This window comes from Podarcis tiliguerta, assembly GCF_965153285.1.
Source record: "Podarcis tiliguerta genome assembly, chromosome: 9".
Classification (NCBI taxonomy): Eukaryota; Metazoa; Chordata; class Lepidosauria; order Squamata; family Lacertidae; genus Podarcis; species Podarcis tiliguerta.
The window spans coordinates 13,133,051-13,150,205 of NC_139542.1; the positions used below are offsets into that span (position 1 = coordinate 13,133,051).

A 17,155-nucleotide genomic window follows, 5' to 3' on the forward strand; every position below is an offset into this window, starting at 1 on the left:
TAGCGGAGTCTGTAACCTGAAGCGTATGTAACCCGAGGTACCAGTGTACAACATCAAGACGGGAGTAAGACACATTCTGATCTTTGCAGAATCAATACATGGTATTATGTAATTAAGATACACAAAGGAAAGGAGCGAGACCCAAAGAGCACAGCAGCTTCTGCCTGCATTTAAGACTCAGCCACATATAGAGATTGATTTGTGCTTTGCCTTTCACATCAGAAACAGGGTGGAATCAGTGCTCACTCTTAAGCCTGTCCAGCACATGTCTTCACAGACAAAGTGAGCCATTCCCATTTACAATATACAGTGGTGCCTCGCAAGACGAAAATAATCCGTTCCGGGAGTCTTTTCGTCTTGCGAAGCAAGCCCATTGACGGAGTAGCGCTATTAGCGCTACTGACATTTTAAGGGCTAAAAACGGCTTTTTAAGGGGTGGGGGATTAGCGGTTTTGCTGCTAATATGCTTTTAGCAGCTTAGCGATTCAGAATAAGGGGTTTTGGAGCAAAAAAAAATTCAATTTTTTCCGTCATTTTTCGTCTTGCGAAGCAAGCCCATAGGGAAATTCGTCTTGCGAAGCGCCTCTGCAGACGGAAAACCCTTTCGTCTTGCGGGTTTTCCATCTTGCGAGGCATTCATCTTGCGGGGCACCACTGTACCATTCCGCTTTCCTTTGAGCCACATCAGCGAGGCTGAGAAGAGGGTATTGTCATCTCGGCAGCTCAGGACCCCCTTACCCACTGCCCAGGCAGTGTGTCCGGGGAAGTCACTCTGGTGTTGCTAGTACAGCGGTTCCAACTTCACCCCCGGCCGCACACTCCATTCTCTCTCGAGACAGATGTGTGCCAACAACTTGTGTGCTTAAAGAAGAATGTGCACGTCCCAAAGACAACTGCTGGGGGGACCCAGCCTCTGGTGCTGGTCTCTCCTGGTGTGTTAGAGACAACAGAACAACGAGGTGCAAGTTTCACGCTCTCTATCCATAAGAACAGCCTTGCAAAAATAGGCTTACAGAAGTTTCTAAGCTATAAAATCGTTCAGGAGACACCTCTCCACAAACATTTATACTTGTCATTTGTTGCATCAAATAAAACATTTCCTTTTCTTTTAGCTTATAAACACTTCTAGGCTTGGTCACCTGGAGAAGATGCTTGCTCACTACGGACCACCCAGACAACATTGTATTTACAAGCCTGCCCTAACTTGTGTTTTAAGTCTGCTATCATAGCTGTCTGGCAAATATATCGGAAAGCTGAGGAGCCATAAGCCTTGGAGCAAAATATCCAGCTTATTTCAAGCTGAAAGGGTAGTGGCAAAACACGCCCCAAATTCGTTATCTGCGCAGGGAATTAAAGCAACACAAAGGGTGGTGGAAGGCGGGGAGAAAAGAAAGCAGGAGAAAATATCTCAAGCAGGATTTAAAGCTACAACACTCGGCATTTAAAAGAGCATTTCACATCAGCAAAAGCTTGCATGGCATCAAAACAAACACTCAGGCAGGCTGGCTCGCAAGATTCCCATGATCGCTTTTCAGAAAAGCACGTGTACAAACTGCAAAAAGCACACGCAGAAGCTGCTGCAGGAAAGACTTGCAAGAGGCACTTCATACAGACACTGCGGGCGCTGAATGCTCAGAACATTAGGAAGAACGATGCTGCAGCAAAGCTGGGTGTCCACAGAAGCCGAAGTGTGGCTGCTGAAGGTGTCCGTTACCTGGTGATAGTATTGCTGGGCTGGGACTTGTGGCATCTGCGCCTGGCCAGCCGCAGGTCCAATTCTGCCCCTGGGTGCTGCAGGCTGTCTTTCGTAAGGTGCCTTTGGTGCTTCCGGGACCCGGGAAAGCTCTCCTTGAGCTCTACAAATCCTTTCCCGCAACAAGATTATGTTTGGCTGCGAAGAGGAAAGAAACCACAAGGAATTGCACACATACACCCCACAAGCAGAAGGACACGGTTTAAACCACAGAGCCTAGGACTTGCCGATCAGAAGGTCGGCAGTTCGAATCCCCGCGACAGGGTGAGCTCCTGTTGCTCGGTCCCAGCTCCTGCCAACCTAGCAGTTCGAAAGCACGTCAAAGTGCAAGTAGATAAATAGGTACCGCTCCGGCGGGAAGGTAAACGGCGTTTCTGTGCGCTGCTCTGGTTCGCCAGAAGCGGCTTAGTCATGCTGGCCACATGATCCGGAAGCTGTACGCCGGCTCCCTTGGCCAATAAAGCGAGCTGAGCGCTGCAACCCCAGATTGAACCTAATGGTCAGGGGTCCCTTTACCTTTTACCCCACAAGCAAGAGGGATCCAATCAAGAGAACTGGCACATTCGTTATTTGACACAGAAGGTGGCAGGAGAATAGAGTCGTGAGAAGGCACGAGGACTCGAGTTGCTGCAGCAGCGGACTAATTTTTCGCCTATGCTGAAGCAGGGACCCAAGGAGACACACAAATATATCTAATCTTTGCAAGATAAGGGGTGTTCTGCGTCTTGCAGGCAGGCAGGCAGGAGATGTTTGGGAGCTTCAACACAGCTCTTCTTCATAGCTCCTGCTCCAAACCCAGAAGAACTGAACCAACAAGGAATTTCCACTCATTCAGTCCTGTCCTGGCCTAACTGGGCCCTACAATGTTCAACTACTCATTTATCCATTCTCCATCACCATCATTATATTTCTTACGCACCGCTCTTCACCATGCGGCCCCAGGGTGGGTTACAACTATTTAAAAATAATAATAATAATATAATAATAATTTATTATTTGTACCCCGCCCATCTGGCTGGGTTTCCCCAGCCACTCTGGGCGGCTTCCATAGAAACAAAAAATACAGTAAAATATCACAGATTAAAAACTTCCCTGAACAGTGCTGCCTTAAGATGTCTTCTAAATGTCAGGTAGTTATTTATCGCTTTGACATCTGATGGGAGGGCGTTCCACAGGGCGAGCGCCACTACCGAGAAGGCCCTCTGCCTGGTTCCCTGTAGCTTTGCTTCTCGCAATGAGGGAACCGCCAGAAGGCCCTTGGAGCTGGACCTCAGTGTCCGGGCAGAACGATGGGGGTGGAGACGCTCCTTCAGGTATACTGGGCTGAGGCCGTTTAGGGCTTTAAAGGTCAACACCAGCACTTTGAATTGTGCTCGGAAACATACAAGATTGAAAACAGATGGCAATCAAGAGAATAGGGCAGGTCCCAATGTATATACAATTCTCTCTTAAGTGTCAAATATTAGGGTAAAGAGGTGCGTCTTCAGAATCAGCGTGTGGTGTAATGGGTAGAGCAGGCATCCCTGAACTCGGCCCTCCAGATGTTTTGGGGGCTACAATTCCCATCATCCCTGACCACTGGTCCTGTTAGCTAGGGATGCTGGGAGTTGTAGTCCCAAAACATCTGTAGGGCCGCATTTGGGGGTGCCTGGGTTAGAGTGTTGCACTGAGACCTATGGGACCAGGGTTCAAATCTCCACTCAGCCATGACACACTGGGTGACTTCAGGCCAGATGCGCACTGACCCACCTGGCAGGGTTGTTGTGTAGGTAAAACAGGAAGGCGAACCATGTATGCCTCCTTAAGCTCATTGGAGGAAAGGTGGGATATAGATGGAAAAAATTAAGAATCAGACAGAAACTACAACACTTTGGAGGTCCCAAGGCGCAAGGTGGTTAGATTGGTCTCAACTAGGGCCTGGGCCTTTTCAGTACTGGCCCTGACTTGGTGGAACGCTCTGTCACAAGAGACTAGGGCCCTGTGGGACTTGACATCTTTCCACAGGGCCTGCAAGACAGAGCTGTTCTGCCTGGCCTTTGGTTTGGACTCAGTCTGACCCTTATGTTTTCCCTCCCCTTACCGTTTTGATCCATGGGCTACTTTTAAAATGAGGCTGCATTTTAAATTGCATTTTAACCTGTATTTTAAATTGGGTCCCCCCCCATTATGTTTTTATTGTAATTTTACTGGTGTTAGCCGCCCTGAGCCTGGCTCTGGCCGGGGAATAAATACAAATTACTATTATTATTATTATTATTATTACATAATGAAAGTGCCAAATGAACCTCTGCGAGGAGGGAATTCCACAGCTTGGGGGCTGCCACAGAGAGCACCCTCTCCCAGAAGACCCTCAAACTTCTGAGGGTAGTGGAACTACCAAGAAGCTCCCCCCATCCTATAGGAAGCAGTCTTTCAGATATTTTGGGTGCAAGCAGTCTAGGGCTTTAACCTAATGTGAGCATCTTGAATCGGACCTGGAAACGAACTGGAAACCAACGCAGCTGTTTAAAAACAGGGTTACCTAGATGGTAAGTGAAAACCCAGCTGCATTTTGGACCAGCTGAAGTTCCTCAGTTGCCTTCAAGGTCTGGGGCTGATGTGTTGCTGCGCTCCGCAATATCTGGAGGGCGCTAGGTTAGCAAAGGCCAATCTAGCGTTAAGGCAAGGGAGGGAAACAAAACCCGAGCCCGTTTACCTGGTTGGTGTTCTCGGGGAGGAAAGCTAAAGCTGCAGCGGTGCTGCCCTGCGAAGCCAGGAGGTTGGCATACTGGCTCATCTTGTCAGCCAGGAGAGCCCCGACTGTGCTGGCGTCGGCCACTTGGGTCTGCTGCACCGCCTTGCGCAGGATAACCACTTTCTCAATGAGGTCCTACAGGGAGAAAGAAAAAGAAAATACCGTATTTTTCGCTCTATAAGACGCACCAGACCACAAGACGCACCTAGTTTTTGGAGGAGGAAAACAAGAAAAATAATATTCTGAATCTCAGAAGCCAGAACAACAAGAGGGATCGCTGCACAGTGAAAGCAGCAATCCCTCTTGCTGTTCTGGCTTCCGTGATAGCTGCGCAGCCTGCATTCGCTCCATAAGACGCACACACATTTCCCCTTACTTTTTAGGAGGGAAAAAGTGAGTCTTATAGAGCAAAAAATACGGTAGTTAAGCGGGAAGCAGGCCAGTTTGGATTAAAGAGTTTCTATCTGCATGTGGGTCCCTTTTTTTTACCAGTAGAATTTCATATAAAGTTTAAAGGTGTCGTGTTATGTCACAGGGGACCAGACCCAAAAGGGAACCAGTCACCGAAGAGCTACCTGAAGGGAAAGCGGGGTGCTTCCATCTTGAGCTTTGGTCCAGCAGGCAACCAGCTTTTCTACATTTCCAGCACAAATGTAACATAGGCAAGCCTGAGTCTGCAGATAGCTGTCACCTTCGCTTTCAAGTCTAGAGCCCAACAAATCTAGAAATCAGAAGGAAAAGAGTGCATATTTGAATCCATGCAATTAAAACCTGCGCTGTTAAAAATGCACCAATGTCAAGTTCGGAAGTCGCATTCCCAATGACCAGAATGCGCCAAGGGCTCAAGTGTTCCCTCTTCCATTTGCTGGCTATCGCTAGCCACCATTTGCTACGACATTCCAGTCTGGCAAAGTTAGGGTTGGTGCTAATCTTAGCTGCCCATTCTAGACATCATGAAAAACCTATGATTATAGGAACCAGGAAATGGAGGCTACTAAAGCCATGCTGTCATTTGATCCATTTCAGCTGGTTGCTATAATAACTTTTTCTGTAAGAATTAGTGCTTGAGTTTGCTTCCCTGCCTCATCCCTCCAAATCCCCTTTTCCTTTTGTGCTGTGCCTTTTAAGAATGTAAGCCTGCAAGTTTGCTCAGTCTTTTCATTGATATTTTAGCAGCTGCTATGGAAACCTTTTTCAGATGAAAGGTAAGGTAAAAAAGCTTTAAATAATAATAATAATAATTCTGTGTGCTTAATTGCTTACTAAATGAGATGTGTTCATATTTTATTCCAGTGAAGGAAAATGCAAGCTATAAAAAAGATACGTTGCATTTTAATTAAAGAGTAACCCAACACCTTCATCTGTGTCTAGTTTCCTCACCACAGAGAGCAGCAAATTCATCTGGCCTTGCGTAAGTCAACACGGCAGCTAAAGCTTCCCTCCAGTTTTGCAGGTCGCAAGACTGGACAATCTCCTTCCAGTTCTTGGTCACAACTGCAGTGATGAGCTGAGAAGAAAAGGCAGAGAACAAATAAGTGTATTATGACTGCCCTGTTCTAATGCTGTGCATTTACCGATTGAGCATCCTAGCCGAGAGAGTAAAGCGGTTCTGCAAAAGCTTGCTTTAAAAACAGGATCTAAAGACATGCACACTGTTCACTGGTTACTACTACGCTACAGTAATCTTGTGTCATGGTTTTGTACAAGCGAAATCTGTAGTTAGCTAATCTACACATGCAGCAGGATGTGGTGGTAAAATAGAAAATATTACTTCATACTGCAGGTTGCGGGGGTGGGAATCACATTTCTGGAATGTCTCTCCTATTTTTAAAAAAGCCTTGCAAGTAGAAAACTAGCACATAAGGGAGAAAGGTCTCAGTCCAGCCACTTCAGTTGTGCTAGTTTTCCCCTACCTACAGGAAATTGTTTTTTGGTTTGATTCACATATAAGAACATTAAAATGTGATTATCCCAACTTGGGGTGTAAGATCATACACTCCAAATTCCTCCCTACCCAATAACTACATCCTCCCTAACCACTTCTTTCTCTACAGCATTTTGAAGGTTTCCTCTTTCTGAGGCCTAGTTCTCACAAACGACAGGTGAGAAACCCGGAATGTACCACCACAGAATGAAGGTGGAGGCTTGCTTGACTGAATGTTTCTTCCACATAGAAAAATAGATTATCAGGTAAGGGAAGTCATAGACTAGTCAGATGACTCATCTACAACCCTCTGCCTGATAATCACATCTAACCAGCATTCAAAACTCCCATTGTTCTAGGTGCGTTTTGTGACAAGGAATTTCATTAGCTTGAGCAGTTTCTGAGCTCTGGGTGCAGTACTGCGCTGAAGATTTCAGATTAAAACTGCAGAGCAGTTTTAAGGCGATGATACATGGAAACCATCTCAATTTGAGGATTGGAAGAACGGAAAAATTCACACAGGCATATTATTGGTGTTTATCAGCTTAAGGAGACTATCAGAGGAGATCATAAAGATAAAAGAGAAAATATATGAACAAGATGTGATGTGGAAACATCAAGATAAGACTGGATAGAATTATGAACTCTGTTTGGACTGATTTGGACATTAACGCAGTAGCAAGAAGATGATCAGAATCCCCCTTCGGATCTTGAAATATGGGTCCCCCCAACAAAATTTAAAATTTGGCTTTGTAATTCGGAATTTATGTGATGTGATTTAATTTGATTTGATTGGCCGGTTAATAAAAATTATTATTATTATTATTTTTTAAAGGAAGATGGCACATCTAACATTGGAGGGGGAGGACCAAGAGGAAGAACTAGATCTATGAAATAACAAGAGTATGAGAAGAAGTAGGGAGAACACCAGAAGTGCAGTATACCTTTGTGGCTTACAGGTAACTTTGCACCTGTTAATCTCTGCCTAGTCGGCACCATCGAATGTTTTATTCATCAACATATCTGGTTCCAGAAACCAAGGGGTGTACAAAGATTGCCACAATTAACTGCAACATTTGTCTTATCACTAGAAGTTTCAGGATCTTGGTAATCTAATTCAGGAGCTTGATTGCCTAAAGCTGTGCCTAAATTGCTTATCATCGTCTCCCGGAGGGCAGATTTATTTTTGAGTTACAGCCAAAGGAACCTGGCTATAACTCCCTCGCGTGTGGGGACAAACAAGGGAGACTTCATTCATGAGGAGGTGTGAACAGCTGTCAAGTGGGACAGATTGATAGGACACTTGAGAAAGTAAACAAGGCAACTGAAAAAAGAAGCTGGTTTAGGGGGGGAGCTTGGCTCCATCTGAAAAAAAGAAAAGCAAGTCTTTGGGGAAATCTCACTTTGCACAGCCGCAAGAAAGACTGACCCCGAGGTCTATTTCTAAAACGCACAGCCCACCTCTGGGTCTGGCAGATCCACAAGCCTCTGCTTACTGCAGAAGTGGGTGGAGATTAAAGCCCTGGGCCACTAAAAACAGAGCAAAACAGTTTCTGCCAAGAGCTCTTGGTTACTGCTGTTGCCCTCTCAAAAATGTCCACAGCATAGGACAAACAACAGAAGCGTGGGCACACACACACCCCACATTCTTGCCAGAACATCAGCATGGGCAGTGTATGTTTTATTCTGTTTTAATAAAAAGTACAGCGAGAATGGGATGCGGGTGGTGCTGTGGGTTAAGGTCGGCAGTTCGAATCCCCGCGATGGGGTGAGCTCCCGTTGCTCGGTCCCAGTTCCTGCCAACCTAGAAGTTCGAAAGCACAAAGTGCAAGTAGATAAATAGGTACTGCTCCAGCAGGAAGGTAAACGGCGTTTCCGTGCGCTGCTCTGGTTCGCCAGAAGCGCCTTAGTCATGCTGGCCACATGACCCGGAAAAACTGTCTGCGGACAAACGCCGGCTCCCTCGGCCAGTAAAGCGAGATGAGCGCTGCAACCCCAGAGTCATCTGCGACTGGACCTAATGGTCAGGGATCCCTTTACCTTTACCGCGAGAATTGGGCCAACATGGAAAAGTCTGAAATCATCTTTCTGTGTGCACCAGGGGATTTTCTTGGCTGACTGCACCATTAGCTTGCTAGTCACTAATGTTCGCAGAATACTTTAACCCAGCAGCAGTCAATCTTATCAGCAAGGGTGCCACAAGTCAAGTGTTAAGTGCTTATACAGCCTTTTCATCACAGAAGATGTAGGAAAACTAAATGGAATGTTTTCCATTGCTTTTTAAGGCCCTGCCTCATTTGCTGCTCCAGTTGCCTGACAGCCTCAAGGAAAATGAAGGACGAGGCGAAGAAGGGAATGAGCTCTGCTGGCAACGGAGAATGTCAAGTACAAACCAGCAGAAGCCTATGGCAGAAATCGGGCCATTAGAAAAGAACAACTCCTGCTGAACTCAGGAAAGTAACCCGTGAACATATGAACACAAATCCCCAGATATCTCTCTGCTCTGGCTGATGGCCAGAAAACTGAAGGAGGACACTGGGGATCAAAGCAAGAGAGAAAAACGGTTCTCACAAAATGCAAAACAGATGGCATATAGAAACACAAAGACTGCCAAAGTTGAGGCTGAACATTCCTTGAACATAGCATCTAGGTCAAGGGAAGTAATAGTGCCACTGTATTCTGCTCTGGTCAGACCTCACCTGGAGTACTGTGTCCTGTTCTGGACACCACAGTTCAAGAAGGACACTGACAAACTGGAACGTGTCCAGAGGAGGGCAACCAAAATGGTCAAAGGCCTGGAAACGATGCCTTATGAGGAATGGCTAAGGGAGCTGGGCATGTTTAGCCTGGAGAAGAGGAGGTTAAGGGTGATATGATAGCCATGTTCAAATATATAAAAGGATGTCATATAGAGGAGGGAGAAAGGTTGTTTTCTGCTGCTCCAGAGAAGCGGACACGGAGCAATGGATCCAAACTACAAGAAAGAAGATTCCGCCTAAACATTAGGAAGAACTTCCTGACAGCAAGAGCTGTTTGACAGTGGAATTTGCTGCCAAGGAGTGTGGTGGAGTCTCCTTCTTTGGAGGTCTTTAAGCAGAGGCTTGACAACCATATGTCAGGAGTGCTCTGATGGTGTTTCCTGCTTGGCAGGGGGTTGGACTCGATGGCCCTTGTGGTCTATTCCAACTCTATGATTCTATGATTCCTCGGAACCGAGTGAAAAGCGTCACAACAGTCAAATCTAAGGGGCAGGCTGGAGATGGGAGGGGGGTTGTTGGTTGAGAGTGGCTTACCAAGGAGTACACCACCTCGGAAGAAAGGGGGGGGGGGGCGTGTTCTCTTTTTCATCCAGCGATCAAGTCAATAAAATTTAGTCTTATCCTGTTCTAGCTCAAAATAAGAGAATGCAAGAAAAATGTCATGACAGGACCAGGACTTCAGCCTGATTAATCATACGCTTCTTAGTCAATTGCATGAAATCTAAGCCGGACTTCAGAAACGAGAAGCGCACTTTGTTTGTAGATGGTGTACTATGATGACTGCTATAAAACAGGTGTGCAAGAGGCATTCCTCCTGTGTGCAAGAGAAAGGGGAAACGCCATTTGCCGTTTGTATAAGCCCTTGTGTTTCTTTGGCTTCTTAAAGAACTGCTGCCTGCTTAATCGAGGACACTTCTTAAAAGGACTATCAGAAGTTTTCCCGTTGATTAATGCAATCAATTAAATGCTGCAGCTCTAGATAGAATTGGGCAATTCTACATGTTAGCTGTATCTGAGAATTTTCATTTATGATGTAGAACCTCCATTATCTAATATTGGGCTGGTACCCATGCAAGGCTGATCCATCAACTATTGTTAAAGAAACTGGAAGCAGGAGGAAGGATTTTATGCCCCATCCCTACCGTGAGTTCCCTGTCTCCTAACTTAATTACTGTTATGTACTGATGTTCTCCCCCTGGGCCAACAGGGGGATACTGTAGATAGTTTTCACTCAGGTCCACGTCAGTTATTTTAGGCGGGAAACCCTGGGTTGTTGTTGATACAATGTTGACAGCCGGCTCCTATAAAAGCAGGCCGGCTGAGCTGTTTGCTGTTCAGTTCTGTCCAGCTACAATAAAGAGCTGCTCTGGAGAAATCACTGTGTCATCTACTATGTTCGCCCACAACTTAACAATTACAATTAAAGGTTATACTGAAATCAATATTAATTGTGTTTAAGGGGAATGGCCACAGAGGGGACCTGCCAGCCAACAGTCCACTTGCGATCAGACTTGTTATATAAGCGACGGCTTCAAATTCACTACTGATTCTTCCCCACAAATTGCTCTCACGTTACTATGCATCTATTATACCTGTTTACTTGATGCATGGAGTATCTGATACTTCCAGAAGCCTGCCTGGTCTTCTGAATAAAGGATGAGGTTGTGAGCCCATATTTTACCCACGATTCCAGTTTAAAAGCCTGCGTACCCTGGTAATTTTGCCTCGTGTCTTTGCAAAGTACTTCTCCTGGGTTCTGGACAGCAGCTCCTGGCCACCGGCTATAGCTAGTATAATGGCATCAGCCATGCGATTGTCGTGGAGGCAGAGGTCAACGGCGCTTTCAAAGTTCCCTGTCAGCAAAGCCTGAGTGATCAAGCCGTCTATATCTGCAACAAGGAAAACAAAGAAACTCACTTATCATCATCACAGCAGCCTAACAAAGAACCGAGGAAGGTTCATGTTTAGCCAAGTTTAAAAGCCCGGATGTTCTGTACAAAATGTGGGCATTTTTTCCTTACCTCCAGTGACGGAAATGTTAAATGTCTCATCTGCAGATGGCGGAGTGGCAGTCTCATCTTTTCTACTCTAATAGGCAGAAACGAATGTGGTTTTAGAGTGGTTTTGATAATGTATTTACATTAATCCATAACTGAGAAAACAAGATATACTGATATGCTTTCATACTGTCATTTTCCTAAAAGGCTGCTAACTTATTAAAGAAGAGCATTATTGTGGCTGCACATATATCACAAAGTGTTGTATCAACAAAATTTCTTTTATCCTGCCGCAACCTGGAGGGGGGGGGGGAAGAATCCCAGCCTGGTGACAAAACTGTGTGTATTTAGGACTGCAACCCTATGCACCCTTTATTGGGAGTAAGATCCTCTGAACTCAATGGGTCTTACTTTCGAGTCAATAGGCACACGATTGGGCGCTACGTCATTCGGACGAAATGCCCAAATAACAAACCACTGTGGTTGAGAGATCTATCGAGCTGTCCATTTCTAATGCAACTGGCAAAATGCCCGGTGACTTCAAAAAGGAGGCATCTTGAAGCACAGCACGTACAACTGAGTAATACAATTTGTATATTCCAGCTTTATAATGTGCATCAGAACACTCCAAAGCCCAGAGGGCAGAATGGAAAGGAAGTCTGTTTTGTGGGAGAGGTAGCATTCTTGTAGAGGGGATGATGCTAATCTGAGTAAAATCTTTCAGCATATTTAATGTAGCCTGTACATTCCTGGTTATGCTAATGGCAAAGTGAAACCCAAACCTATTGCTCTTCTACTCTGTTCACCATTAGCAGGGAAAGCCCATGTAATATGCATGGGGTTCGTATATCCAAAGCCACTGGCCTCCTTCCCAAGACTGAACAGCTCTGGAAATTTATGCTTCTTCCCCAGGCACCTCCATCCTCCCCACAAGCAATGGGGAGTTAAGAAGTGGGTGTCCTAAAAAAAAGGTTTCCAGGCACTGCTGCCCCCTGGTGCATGTCAGTTTTCAATGCCCATCAAAACAAAGTTAAGAAGCTGTACAGTGGTACCTCGGGTTAAGTACTTAATTCGTTCCGGAGGTCCGTTCTTAACCTGAAGCACCACTTTAGCTAATGGGGTCTCCTGCGGCCGCCGCGCCACCAGAACATGATTTCTGTTCTTATCCTGAAGCAAAGTTCTTAACCCAAGGTACTATTTCTGGGTTAGCGGAGTCTGTAACCTGAAGTGTATGTAACCCGAGGTACCACTGTACGGTGCAACAGGGGGAAGAACAAGTGCCTAGCATTCCCAGGAAAAACACATAACCTGGGTTAATGGTTGCATTTACTCAAGCTGCAAATTTTGACTCTTTCTTTCCCCCTTCGTGCAAGAGACTCTGGGTAATTTTTAGTGCAGAAAATGCACAGCCTTGCACTCACATCAGCAGTGGTTCTCAACCTATGGGCCCCCAGCTGTTGTTGGACTACAACTCCCATCATCCCTGAGCTCTGGCCTTGCTAGCTAGGGGTGATGGGAGTTGCAGTTCAACAACATTTGGGGACCCCCAGGTTGAGAAAGGCTGTTCTACAGGGATGGTGGACCTTTTTCAGCCTATGGTACCAACCCTTCCTAGGGGGCAGAGGTAAGAGTGTGTACAGCAAATGCTGGGCATGAGCAGAGGCAAAAGTGGGCGGGGCAATTAATGTAAAGTTTACACCTGTATACCGGTTTCTACACAGAGACATCTCTCGTCCACTTCTATCCTCCACTCTAATGCAAACAAGAGGTGTTATCAGAGTTCAGGGACAAATTCCAGTATGGGAAAAACACTCAAGGAGGATGTGACTGGGGAAGGGGTATAGCCTAGAGGGAGTTCCAACAAGGTCTAGAGGGTCACATTCAGCCCTACGAGGCCTGTGATTCCCCATCCCTGCCCCACTCAGTCTCCTGTCTATGAGTGTACGGGATATGAATATTTTAGAGCAAACAGAATAGTTGGGAGTCCGTGACCAAGCACCCACAAGTTTAGTAGAGAAGAGAATGAATACCTCTCCCAAGAGCTGATCCTGAGCAGCCACACCTTCTTCACCATCACTCTGCACTGGCTGGTCAGATTCCTCTAAAGTCTTTCCCACAGAAGAGGAAAGGATGTTTTCAAAGGTTTTAGGCAGAGAGAAAGACACCAAAGCAGTTAGAGCCAGCACCAAACAGTTCCCATTGTTAGTATAAACCTATGCACCCAATTAAAGACAAAAAGGTGACTTCTTTCTCTGCTTTCCTTTCCAAATCATCTCACGCCCTGTGAACAAATGTTTGTCAAAATATACAACTATATTGTATTTATTTCTGCATTAATACACCACCTTTTCTCTAAGGACCTCTAAAGCAGGGGAAAGGGTTCTTCCCTTCTCCATTTTATTTTCACAACAGCCCTGCAGGCTGGGCTGCAAGCGGTGAATGTCCCAAGGTGAGCTTTGTGGCTGAATCCTGGTCTCCTGGACCCACTTCCAGCACTCTAATCACTAGACCACACTGACTCTCAGATAGGAGGGTATTTTCAACCCACACACAGACAAAGGAATGGGTGGAAGGCAAACTCACAGAAGCGACAGTCAGGGATAAAAAAAAATACTCAAGATAAGGAGGGTAGCTTAGTAGCAGAATGCATGTTATTTCCTTACGGGAAACCCTGTGCTATGAACCAGAAAGTTCAGCAGAAACTGCATGACCATTAGTAGCTGGCAAGATACGACCCCTTGTTATCTGGAGAGAGAAATAAGTTGCAGGCTTGCTTGAGGAAGCCTGCCATCACAGACAAACATCAACTGTGCTGACACTTTCCCTCAACGTCAAAAGTGTCAATGTCATGAAAACCGTGATCAGAACAAAACTGTGTGGGTCTGCCTAAGATCCTAGATGCTGACTCTTAGTTCTTGATACAGGCTGGACTTGTGTTTCCTTAACCCAACATTATTCCGCCTGACTGTTAAGATCGTCAGCAGAGGCCCTGCTCCACATCCCTTACCGTCTAAAGTTCGGTGGGTGCGTACGCAATACAGGGCCTTCTCAGTGGTGGCCCCTTGGCAGGTCCAAAACTTCCCTGCTCCCCCCTCTTGGTGTTGATGGCTTGTAAAGACCATCTCATTCCCATGGGCTTTTTGCAACTGTTTTCTTCGCCTGAATTGGTTTGTGAGCGCTTCCTCCTATTGCGGTTTTACAAGCCTTTATTGCTCACTTTCACTTATTTATCTTGCGGCGTTTTAGCTACATTTAGTTTTCAAAATAATTTTCTAATGAGCTGCCCCAGGTGCCTTTAGGCACAAGAGACACAGAGAGATGAATAAATAACGTACGGCTGCAGAAATGAGGTGCTACAGATGCTTTAAAAGGGAGGCAAATGAGAACATTGAACTGGAAGCGGAGAGTGGACTAGAGAGGGGGAATAGAGAAGGAGGAAAGCGATGCAGGAAAACAGAGGACTGGGATTAAGATTGAGGAGCAAATGGACTCAAGGCATAAGGAAAAGAAATACCAGGAAGTCATTAGTAAGCAAAGCTCTTAGCGAAAGAACGCACAGCTCCCTATTCAGCCTATGTTTGGGTCATGTGGAGGCGCTGCAGCAACAAAACATTTAGAGAAAGATTTTCAAGGGTTTGAGGCTGTTTATAAATGCTGGAAAAGCTGGTTATATTAGGCACTATGTATAGTCCCTTGGCTTGCCCAAATCTAAAGTGATTTCCTTGATTATACAGTGGTACCCCGCCAGACAAATGCCTCGAAAGACGAAAAACTCGCTAGACGAAAGGGTTTTTCGTTTTCTGAGGTGCTTCGGAAGACGGATTTTCCTAAGGGCTTGCTTCGCTAGACGAAACAGCCCTGCCTCTCCTGTCATGGCGACGGTCACTGCACGCACGCACGCTCGCTTCCCCGCTCCTCCGGCTCCCTCCCACCTTCCGGCTGATGGCCGACCTTCTGGCTGCCTCGCACCGCTGCCCACCACCCTCCTCTGAGAGAGCCGTTGCCGCCAGCAGCCAGCGTTGCAGCCAGAGTCGCACTCCTGATCCCCGCTGCCCTCCAGCAGCCGCGCCGCGCGGTGGCCACAAGGCGCGGGTGAGTCCGAGGTACCGGCTGCGGCAGCTGCCCTGCTTCTCCCCACCCCTTCCCGCCGTGGTGCTTCGCAAGACGAAAAAACTCGCTCAACGAAAAAACTCGCGGAACGAATTAATTTCGTCTTGCGAGGCACCACTGTACTCTGATCCACTGTCTGCTTCTAACCCTGCTGGAGAAAGTAGTTCCCGAATTTACAAAGCTTCGCTATTCCCCCCGCCTTTCCTCAGTAGCACAAAACTGCAGCAGTACTGCAGTTCCTGTTCCTCTCAAGCCAGGATTTCGGAGAGATCTATGGCCTTCATTCTTCAAAGGTTTCCAGCAACCTTTTAAACATTATAGATTCAGAACTGGGGGGGGGGGCGGGGGCGGGGAGCACTGGCTCTGTGGAGACAATGTGCAATAACTCTTTCCAGAGAAAGTAGGGAAGGTTAGCGAGATGTATTATTACAGTGTCAAGACGCCCAACGACAGCATAAAATGCTGCCGCAGAGGCCACATCAGAATTGTAAAGAACATTAATGGGGAGAAGGAGGAAGGGAGGCAAACCGTAAAGACTTGGGTCAAGGTGGATTTATCTCCTGTGAACTGGGTTAATTGGAGTAATGAAAAAAGCAAATAACTCCTGCACAGTCTTTTTTAAAAAAGGCTGAAGTTTTATTCTGCAATTAATATGAACCTTTACTGCCCAAAGTGCAACTTGTAAAATGCATGACGGCAAGCTTGGCTTATTCATGCCTTTTTGAGCAAATACTAGGCTGCCAAGGAAAGGACGTTGCAGGAAAAGTGAGTTAAGTTCCAAACTCCATCCCATTTGCATAATAAAACCTTGCATTTGTTTCCTTACCTCATCCGGTTCTCTACCATGAAGACTCTCTTTATGGAGAGCTAAAGAAACCTGAAGGGAAGGAAAAAGAATTATGGATTATCTTGGAATGGAACCCTTGAAACCTTCAATACTGCCAACTCTTTTTTTCTGCAACACTTTCCTCTGCTTATTGAAGGACCTATTCTATCACATGCCAATCTTGTATTTAAAAGAGCTGTTTCAAAGATTGGCACACATATTTTTAAAGGCTAGTTCTATTTAGTGTGTTAATCGGGCCTTTACTTGTCAAGAGAAAGCAAATGATATGAAGGAGCAGGGTATTAAGCTACATTCGAGACTCAATCACGTCTGTATAATGAAAACCTTTTAGTTCATTTCTCTTTAATTTTTTTAAAAAACAATACCCTACATTAAAAACCCCAAGGCTGTTTACAACACATAAATATCAACACAATAAACAAATTCCATTAAAAGCCAATGAGGTGCCAGCCATTCAGTTCTATACACAGAATTACTGATGACTGACCATGCCAACAGCTTCATAAAAAAACATTGTACCTGGGGTAGTGTACAAATATTATTATTATTATTAGCATTTACCTTTTTCCGTAGGTCCTCTTTCCTGAAGCCCAGGAGTTCCAAGCATTTGCTACGTGAATCCTCTTCGAAATGCACCTTTAAAAAAAAAATGTTAGGGAAAAGGATGCGTTGTAGAAAACAGAGATGTCATTTTTATTCCCTTTCCCCCAATTTCTTCCATCCTGCACCTCCCATTCTGTACAATTAACAGTCGCAAAGCAAACCTGGTGAATTTGCAGCAAGATGCTAACGAAACCCTGACGCCCCTTGTATCTCTGCAAGGAGGAAGGACTGCAATGGAGCATTAAGCAGAGAGGTACAAAGAATTGTGCGCTTTGACGCCAGTCCAAGCTAAAAAGCAGGGAGAGCCAACATTGTGCCTTCCAGATGTGGGTGGACTACAACTCCCATCATCTCTCACCATTGACGGTGTTGCCAAGCAAAAACATGGCAGAAGAACAGCTCTGCCGGATCAGGCCAAAGGCCAGCAT

General features: G+C 45.8%; 1 protein-coding gene across 30 annotated transcripts in view; it reads right to left on the reverse strand.

The window, feature by feature from the left end:
- Positions 1-17,155, reverse strand: part of SEC31A (SEC31 homolog A, COPII coat complex component) — a 68,881-nt gene that overhangs the window by 27,524 nt on the left and 24,202 nt on the right. For 21 of the 30 annotated variants that reach the window (XR_014501808.1, XR_014501809.1, XM_083398199.1 and 18 more), the window contains 9 exons: positions 16,686-16,760; positions 16,104-16,154; positions 13,198-13,275; positions 11,192-11,258; positions 10,881-11,059; positions 5,868-5,994; positions 5,063-5,208; positions 4,449-4,622; positions 1,715-1,891 (listed from right to left, as the gene is read on the reverse strand). Coding sequence is in view for 28 of the 30 variants with exons in the window: in XM_083398199.1 (XP_083254325.1) it covers positions 1,715-1,891; positions 4,449-4,622; positions 5,063-5,208; positions 5,868-5,994; positions 10,881-11,059; positions 11,192-11,258; positions 13,198-13,275; positions 16,104-16,154; positions 16,686-16,760 (1,074 nt within the window). In the remaining 2 variants the exon portion in view is untranslated. The remainder of the gene's footprint in view (positions 1-1,714; positions 1,892-4,448; positions 4,623-5,062; positions 5,209-5,867; positions 5,995-10,880; positions 11,060-11,191; positions 11,259-13,197; positions 13,276-16,103; positions 16,155-16,685; positions 16,761-17,155) is intronic. The other 9 variants (XM_083398206.1, XM_083398195.1, XM_083398208.1 and 6 more) reach the window with 1 other exon arrangement.